This window comes from Clarias gariepinus, chromosome 2 (assembly GCF_024256425.1).
Source record: "Clarias gariepinus isolate MV-2021 ecotype Netherlands chromosome 2, CGAR_prim_01v2, whole genome shotgun sequence".
In the NCBI taxonomy this organism is placed as follows: Eukaryota; Metazoa; Chordata; class Actinopteri; order Siluriformes; family Clariidae; genus Clarias; species Clarias gariepinus.
In genome coordinates, this window is record NC_071101.1 from 40,040,081 (window position 1) to 40,050,000 (window position 9,920).

The window sequence follows — 9,920 nt, forward strand, 5'->3', positions numbered from 1 at the left end:
TGGGAAACACAAACACACACACACACACAGCATGTTTTAAAGATCAAATATAAAGTAATACTGGAACTAGTTCTTTATATAAGCTAGAATATACACATACAGAGAACACTACGACAAACAAGAAGATAAAGAGAGATGAACAAACACAGTAGCGCCATTCACATTATGCAACCTGAAAGGAGAATGGTTGATATATATAGATATATCAACCACATACATGTCCTGTAGCCCAAACTTACATGCCTTCTACAGAGACAGCCTAAAAGCTAGATGCAAAAAGAGACAGACTAAAAGCTAGATGCAAAAACTCGTATAAGTCATATCACTTTACCTTATGACTGGTATACCTCAAGGATCTATGCTAGGTCCTCTCGTATTACAATGTCTATCTCATTTTTAGCAGCAATCACAACTTGTTTTATTCCCGCACTTAGATCCATCTGTCCTTTCTTCTACCCAGCTTCCCAACCCTGTTCCTGGATTTTCTTCTACCCCCAACATAAGTTAAATCAGCTAATTAGCACTGTAGCACTTCCTGATGTGCATGACTGTTTTGTGATTTGCCTCATATCAGGAATTTTAACATGACATGAATTTTGGCGCAAAGTAAAAAATTTTAAATCAAAGCATTATCAGTTAATAAAACAGAACTTCTTGGTATTGTCAAGAGGAAGAGGAAAAACACCAAACAACATTAAAACAAAAATAAGTTTTGACATTTGAAATATTTCACTTTACATGAGATTTGAATATATGACAGCTTTACTTGGTAAATTAAATTAGAAAAGAAAAAGAATGTTTTCACAGTATTAAATTTTTTAGATGCACACAAACAGGCTCCCACTTTTTCATACAGGAGTATTTGGGGCATCCTAATGAAATAAGGTTACCTGATGTTAACTGGACAAACATGCACTGATTTTATTTCACAATGCAAAATTTTGTCCATAGTTTGGCACTGAACAACAGTTTGGCATTAGCACAACTGTCAATCATTCTAGATGTCGATTGAGTCAGCAGCTGTTTTTATTGAAGGGCAGGGGGAAAAAATTCTGCTGATGTCGTAGCTATCGGCATTTTTCTCCTCTTAAGCAACATCCAGGGGAATGAAAACAGTGCTCACTATTGACTGCCACAAAACAAACATTTTCATTTGGTACTGTATGTACATGTAGGCTTCCATCTGTAAGAGTATATTGCCTGGCTGCCTGGGATTTCATATACTCCTTCATTTCTCTTTGTCAGTATTAATGCACTTACCTAAATAGCTTCCCATGTGTTATTATATTAGGTTAGATTACATTACATTAGCTTCTTTTATCTGGTCAACCAATTTATGAGGAAAATGGGCAAAGCCACTGGACCGTTGACCTGCCTGATGGGATTGCTAATGAATTTATAGATGGTCCACTCTGAGAATGTTGAGTGAGGAATTCCTTATTAGCTTTCAATGCCTTGGGCTTCTTATAGACTGGTGAAAAAAACCACAGAGGAAAGTAAAACATCTCCTTTACTTAGTAATCTCTTTCTATTAAATTTAACTGGCTTTATAGACACTTTATACCAAACTATGTGTGCCATGAGTTTATGCAACATGGAAGTGACGATTTTGCCTTCCTTAAAATTTTAAGCTGCTAACTTTAGACGTTTTGGAAAGAGGATTTTATATGTTGCCATTTTTCAGTGTTACACAGTCTTGCTTGAAAGAATAATCATTTAAAATGCAAATTATCCCTATTTCTTTATGAGTACTGATAATAAAATTGGTGTATGCTGCTTGTAGCATATGATCTGATAAAATTGTTGCTTAATTTAAAGCATTCCCTTTAAAATTAACAATTTCCCCCCAAATTACTCACAACAGTGGTTTTGTTTAAATGCTCCAAATTGGATGCACCCTTATATGATGTGGCCATAAAATATAAAAAATTATAGATTATTTATTTCAAATTGCTTTTTGTAATCTGCCTTTAAGTTATTGTTAAGCAATATACCATTAAAATTTCAAGGCGACTTCAGTGCTTTGCATTAGAGATGTTTTTTTGGTAAAAGCTTAAAAAACAAAAAATCTGTAGTGTCCGTAACCATGTCAGATTCATGTTGCAATATTTTAAGAATTTAGCATTTCAGAACAATACACTTTTCAGGTTTATGGTTTTTCATGGTTTATGGCCAGTTTCATTTGAATGGCAGTTAAGATAATTGAAAGATTTTAATTTAAAAAAGTTACAGACACTACATGAAAGGGCATAAAATTATTTTATTTTACTTTTATTCTGATGAAAATATCAATATGTATGCATATGTACAAAAATCAAAGCATGGATCAGGAGATAAAAAGCATTAGGTATTATGAAAAATAACGTTATATGATCCTAACTGAAAATGTACTTTTTCACATAGATTATTTAAGTAAATTAAATGAGCTGTACGGGTCAACAAATCCAGTCTCACTGGTTAATGTAAACTTTTTCTACTGACTCTTGCAGCAGCTTAGTCAGTGACATACTTGTATTTGCTTCAAACATTGTTACAATACAAGCCAACCAAACTGACTCGTCAGCATTACCGAATATGTTCAGGAAACTATTATTTTGCCAGGTTCCGCCCATAAAAAAACATTACCATGGTTACCGACATCGGGGGATCTAATGTTAGGCAAATTCTCATTTGCATTCAATTTGACTGCCCTAGTTAGAATTAAAGTCCACAGTAGACTATACAAACTTTACAGTCATGTATCGTAAACATGTGTCAGTAGTTTTAGTCTGCACCTCTTACAAAGCACAACAAAAAAAAAACCCTTTGTCAGTTTCAACAGCACTTATAACTCAGGGTAAGGGGTAACCTAGTGGTTAAGGCATTGGACACTATTGGACACTACGGTTCTGAATGTCCCAGGTTCAAACCACAGCACCACCAAATTGCCACTGTTGGGCCCTTGAGCAAGACCCTTAACCCTCACTGGCACAGATGTGCAAAGAGATAAAAATGTAGTCGCTCTGGATAAGGGTGTCTGGCAAATACCATAATGTAAACTTTGCCTGATCAGATTCCAATTAAGCAAAGTTTGATTGAAGGAAGGAAATACAAAAATCAAGGCTTGTAAGGGGCGATAAAATGGATATTCTGTACCCACTGAGTAATGTCCAGAGGACACAGTTTTGTTAAACTTCAGTGTTCTCTCCTCAAATGGCTAATCACAGGTTATTAAATGTGGGTCATTGAAAGAAAAAAAAAAATCACTAAGCCCTCTAAACCAGTGACCAAGATCAATGGTAATAAACGCCAAAGAAGTGTCTTATGTTTCCTGAGGGTATCATAAGCAGAAGGGTGGAAAAAGGATGAATGGATGCGGCAGCAGACCTCCTATCACTTTTCTTACCAGAGCTGCAAAGTCAAGGAAATCACACCCATCTCGTCTCCAAGGACATTACGCTATTACAGTCAAACTTAAACCTCAATGCTGGCAAAGGCTTCAAAGGTTTTTTTTTTTTTGGTCCAAAGCTTTCCTGTTTGGCTATTTATTATTTAGATTTTGTGATTATTTAAATATTATAGAGATGCGGACAATCATACTGTAAAGCACGCTAACCTGGGGCCGAGATGCAAAAAAACGAGGTTCGAAAATGAAAGTTTTGCATGTCGTGTCAGCATTATCAGGACTGAGCAGAGCGACGATGGGTTTGGTTTCTTCATGACTCGTCTGGGTGTGCGTTATTAAACTAATCGATCACAGCGAGGTGTAGGAAACGAAAACGCACACACACAAAGCATGCATCTGTCGTTACGTAGCTCTTATAAAGTGGGTCGTCATCCTTCCTCTTTCAAACACAGCAGGAAGACGTATCCAAACTCATAAGCAAAAAAAAAAAAAAAGTCCTTCAGGGAGCCTGGAGAACTATATCTCAAGACAACAGTGCAAAAACTTTGGCTTTCTAGAAGCAAATTATGAAGAAATGTGGGGGCTCAAGACTTTTGCACAGCACTGTATATAACTTCAATATATCATATTACTGTATACATATTAAAGCAGGAGCATTAAGAGAAATCTTAGTTCTGAACCAAAGTTTTTTAAAAACGTCAAATTTTTAGCTCTGTCCCAGGAATCGCACTTTCATTTAACTTCATCAAACAGCTTTGCCGATTTTATATGCGACACAGAGCAAGATCAAGATAGAGTGTAACTATTAAGTGTGTTTACTTTATTGGTAAATCATCTGAAATGTTCTGCATCGCTCAAATCAGTGCAGTCGCTGTTCACTAAATGTGAGTAAACATAAATTTGTCTCAAATGCTCCATTTGGGACGTTTAAAACCCTGTAGGAACAAAGACTCAGACACTTAAACTGCTAAGGGAGCAGAATAAACCAACCATTTCACCACTCGGGGTCTGACTATCCTGCTCCTGAAACACAGTGTTTATACTGTATATTGTATATGTAACTACCACGCATTAAACTTTCACAAGGGAAACACTAAAGAAACTCTAAGGTGCACAAGATTATTGCTGTATTTCTTTCTTAAAGTGTCTAATGTTCACTATGGGATGTTTATAAGGACACAAAATGTCACTGGGATAATAAAAAGTCTATATGGTCCAAGATGTTCTCAGGGAAACGAGGGTGAAATGGAAAAAAAAATAGAAATGACTAGGTTCATTATAAAGGCAGAAGGAGATACGCCGGGCTCAAGGTGTTTCTGTTTTCTTTGTCTTCTCTACACACACACGTAACAGGATAAAATATTGGGATTCCATTTCAAGCTAAGCAAGATGATGATGAAATATTGATCGTGACATGAGCCTTTTGTCAAATCTCTCACCCTCATTTCCAGGACAACATGCTACAGTAGATGAGACACCGGCCCCTCACACATCAAGCGTACTGTATCTCGTCCTCGTTTCTCACCTGAAGTGCTGCCCGCTTCCTCGAAGTCAATGTTGCCGAGGTGGAGGACTCCAGCCACAACCTTGAACAGGTCCAGCTTCTCTGTATCGCCCAGGCCGATCTTCTTCATGGCCACCGCCATGCGGTTATAATCGCAGTGGTCATCCAGCAGCGGGTCCGTCAGAGGGCCTGCCTTCAGGTGCTAAAGAGCCACAGAAGCCACAAGTCAAGCTAGAGGACTTTTCTAAAGAAGCTAGCAACAGATAGAGGAAGAAACGTTCATGGTGTGAAGTCGGGAAGTGAGTTTCTGGCATTTGTGACCGAGATGAGTCTGGAGTCTATGGGTAGAATTTCAAAAGATAGCATTTACTAGCTAACATAACTACTAGTGTACCCTATGGCTAACAAATAGCTAGCATTCACAGATTTCAAAGCACTAAACACATGCACAAGGGTGGGACACAGGCAAAGACTAAGGGATAGTCTAGTTTTAATTTACATTTAAGTACTGGACAGACCCCTTATCCAGAGCAACTTACATTTTTATCTTATTATACATCTGAGCAGTTAAGGGTTAAGGGCCTTGCTCAAGGGCTAAACAGGAACAATTTGGTGGTCGTGGGATTTGAACCTGGGACCTTTTTTAATCATAGTCCTATGCCTTAACCAATTAGTTACCCCTGACCCTTAATTTTTGAAATTTTAATAATCGATTATGCAATTTAATCAGCCTTTTGTTTATCGTTTCAATTAACTGATTCTTTCTTGTTTTTAAATCAGGAAGGATTCACATGGTAGATCAAAGGCGGCACATTGCCACCTCCAGGGTCTGGGTTGGCTGGGTTGGATTGGCACCCCGTTCAGGGTGTACCTCCCTGCGGCCCTGTATCCAGGATTAAGTACAGACGTACATTCTATATATCAAAACATTAAACGGTCCAAAATTGATGAATTTTTTCAAATTCTACCACCACTTTAGCTTTGTCTGCAAATACTCGAATTGAGTATTGCTGCTTCTTCTTTTGAATTTATGTGCAGTTGGTGCAATACCGCCACCTACTGGATGGGAGTGTGGAACAAAAGATTTTGGCAGAACAAAAGATCAACACTTTGTAATTCTTAAAGCAAACACAACTTGCACATTATTTTAATGTTTATAAGATCCACAGGTCTTGTTTTTAATGTGTAATATGATAAGGTAGCAAGACTCTGGTAAATGCTTTAAATATAATAAGTTTATTAAATTCAATTTAATGAGTTAAGTCAACATCCATCAGAAACTTCTGACATTCATATTATAGAAGCATGTTGCTAGTTACACACTAGGATAAAATGTTAACAAGATACGAATAACAGAAAAATAATTTGTGTCGTTGATTTTATGGAGCTGCCCAAAACAATGACATCCAGGTTAAAGATGTAAACAAATAAAGGAAGGAATTACATACATCATCCGGAATTTAATGAGGAATGGCTAAAACTAATTAAGCTGCTACAGAACATTGGCACCCACTGATACCACGGCATTCATTTACACCGGGCCTTTAACCTTTCCACTCAAGCCGGGCCAAATAAATATCAACTACTCCAGATTAATGACTGACATCGTCTCGAATTGTTTAGGCATTCCTATTTCCTGGCTGACGGTACAAAAACAACGGGGAGAAGATGTCTAATTATGTATGAACTTATCAACATGGGACGTATGATAGAGCGCCTCATAGAGTCAAGCTCATTCTTTAAGTCCTGACATGTGCAAGGGTAATGGGGGCAAAAAGCCTGTTAAGCTGATTGAGACAAGACCAATCACCTAGCACACAGACACATACCAGATCCAGGTCGCGAGGATCGTACGGTACGGATCGCTTTCTACGTCTTGGGACGTATAGAAAAGTGACACGAGAAGAAATGAAGTGTTCAAATGAGATTAACATCACGAGCAGATGGCTTGAAACGATTAGTGTGCAAGTACAAAGAAGGCGGCTTCTGTGTTAATGAGCATAAACAAAGCAAGGCTCTAATCATACATAATTTAATACATGGGATGATTACAGCTCAAGCACGCTCCTGTGTTGTTCGTGGTGCTCGATGAACCCACACCTTTTCAAACCATCATCCGAGGTTCAGAATTCAGACGTTTGTGGGGTTTTTTTAAATTACTAACAGTACGTGCCTAACATTAAAAAATTCCTTCAATCCCTTATGCATCGCTTTTATTAGACTACCCATTCCAGATTCATTCTGCATTTACTGTGCGACACTTTGTAGGTTGTAATTTCCAAATTGTAATGGCGTCTCTTTCAAAACTTTTAGCTTAGCACTTACGGAACTTCTTCACACCTTTTACTTCTACAGAAACGTTCACTTAAATGAATTGAACATGGTGGCACGGTGGCTCAGTGGTTAGCACGGTCGCCTCGCACCTCCAGGGTCCGAGTTCAATTCCCGCCATTTCAAGTCAAAAACCAACAATAAGAGATAAAGGAGCTCTTTAAGATTATAGCGTAAGAAAATTACCATCCTTTAATTAACCTCTTCCATAACTGGAATGAACTTTCTAATGCATATATACAGCGTATAATTAATTCGATATATTTGCCCGAACGTGATTTCTTGGACAGTGGTGTCATAATTAATACATCATTTTTATTCCCAGCGGCGAGAACAAAAAAAACATCGCCTTGTAAGGGCGTCGCCGGTAAACAATAAAAACAAATCTGGTTGTCTGGCTGCTGCGGAGTGGGGCGGTTACTGCAGATTTGTTCTGAATTATTTGTTATAAGCATAACCTCTGCTCATTGCCGAGAGCATTAAATCAGTTCTGTCTGTTCTATCATCAATACCTCACAGGAGTTCTTTCTTGGCAAGCGTCCCACTCAATTAGCCCGAGGCAGTTCAGAGATCGAGTCCGGACTGGGAAGCTCATCTTTTTCAAGACATCCTAACAAGTCTGAGGGCAACACTTCCATAATGAGACAAGCACATAAACGCTTTACCTCTGGGCTCTTGCAATTCTTCAACAGTTTCTGGTCCGTGTCCTTTGTAGCAAAGTAGCGTGTGCATCCTCGGTTTAGGTACTGCAAAAAAAAAAGGGTTTATAATTTAGCTGCTAAAACCAATACAAAGAATCTCAAAATGAATTCCTGAGAGATGTAAAAGCCTATTGTTAATTATATTGCAAGCAATGTCAATGATTTTAATTATCTGGATGTTTACACTTATAATCTCGAATAAACCTAACAAATCATTGTTTTATTATACCAAGTCAGAAATTAAACTAAATTAAGCATAATCCTACAATAATGACTGAACAAGTCTGACATATTAAATAAAAAAATTTAGATATTTTGGGATAATAAGTAAAAAAATAGGCTAAAAAATAAGTCAAAATTGTAAAATAAGTTCAAAATGTCAAACTGGAAGTTGGAGATAATACTGTAAGTAGAGATCTTACATTACAATTCTGACATAGTAAATGAAACTTTCAAACAAAGTTTAATACAATAAGTCAGTGGAAATCTTGAGTCAAATTTTTAGATTAGTTCATCAAAATTTTTAAGTTTTAATTTGAAATTTTAAGCTTTTTGAGATAATAAGTGAAGATCTTGTGTCAAAGTTTTCAGGGGAAAAAAGATTTTAAATTTAAATTGTAGGATATTTCTTAATTTTTGTTTAATAAGGAAAGATATTGGGTCTAAAATAAATGAAGATTTTTTAAATCTTACAAATTGTAATTGTAAATTGAAATTTTTAAAGTTTTAAGATCAAACTTTTAAGATATTAGATCGAGATATTGCCTTGAGATTTTGAGATAAGTGGAGCTCTTAAGTCACAATTTTGAGACAGTAAATAAAGATTTCAAAATAAAATTTGGGTTTGAGGGAATTAGTGGAGATTTCAAACCGAAATTTTGATGTATTATGTAAAGATCCTGAGTCACAATTTTGAGACAGTAAGTTAAGATTTCAAATTTTGAAATAAGTCGAATTTTTGTTATGATAAAAAAATTCAGACTGAAGACGTTTTAAAATAAGCGAAGAGAGACACTTAAGAGAATAGGTGAAGTCAATCTTAAGGCAAAAAAAGTATTTTACATAAAAAATTTAAAATAAGTCAAAAATTTAAAATAAAAAGTAAAGGTCTTTAGGGTTAACTTACATTTTTAAGTAACATATAAAGATTTAAATAAAAAATTTTAACATAAGTTGAGATTTTGAGATAAGGTCTTTTTTTTATAATCAAGATTTTTTTTTAACTCTTAACATAATAAATAGAGATCTTCATTTCTAATTTTCACATATAGTAAATTAACATCTTAAACAAAAAATTTGACAAAGTAACTCATAATTTTGAGATAAGTGGTGATGGTTAAAATTTCAGAATAACAAACGAGGACTTCCCAATGTTAAAAGATCACAGCACAGGGAGCGGAGAACGGTGATGTCATTTTAAAATCACCCTGAAAAACACAGCAGCAAAAAAAAGGAGCTGTTCCTTGTCAGGTGAAACTCGACATAAATGATGAATGTGGTCGAGCATCGTGTTTCGAATGGCCTGAGCTTGCTCGATATATAAATTCCTCCTGTCCACACAGACGGCCCATTGTTCAGCGATCTGTTTAAACCCACGTCGACGTTCGGCAAACACGCAGCCCGAACACAAAATCCTTTTATTCTTTCCATTTAATAACAGGGAAAGATGAACGGCTGTGCAGACGCTGTCACCACATAAATGAGGAGTGTGGTTAGAAGGTCCAAGGTGACAGAGAGGGGTGTTTAGAAAGAGGGAAGCCTGACAGGTCTTCAGAAAGAGTAAGAGAAAGAGGAGGATTTAATGGACAGGCAGATATGTCCACGTGTACTGGTAAATAGGCAGGCTTATTGGGGAAACGTATATGCGGATGATTCAAAAGGATAACGTACGAGCAAATTAAGCACAACTTTTGAAATGACGTGAGTTCCAGGTGAGGGTTGAGATGGAAAATACCAAAATGAGGTTGACATGGATTTTGTGTAGAACCTTTAATATTTG

General features: G+C 36.6%; 1 protein-coding gene across 3 annotated transcripts in view; it reads right to left on the reverse strand.

The window, feature by feature from the left end:
• Nucleotides 1-9,920, reverse strand: part of myo6a (myosin VIa) — a 98,833-nt gene that overhangs the window by 52,611 nt on the left and 36,302 nt on the right. For all 3 annotated transcript variants that reach the window (XM_053478125.1, XM_053478115.1, XM_053478133.1), the window contains exons 10-11: nt 7,886-7,966; nt 4,911-5,091 (exon numbers count right to left, since the gene is read on the reverse strand). In XM_053478125.1, coding sequence (XP_053334100.1) covers nt 4,911-5,091; nt 7,886-7,966 — 262 coding nt within the window. The remainder of the gene's footprint in view (nt 1-4,910; nt 5,092-7,885; nt 7,967-9,920) is intronic.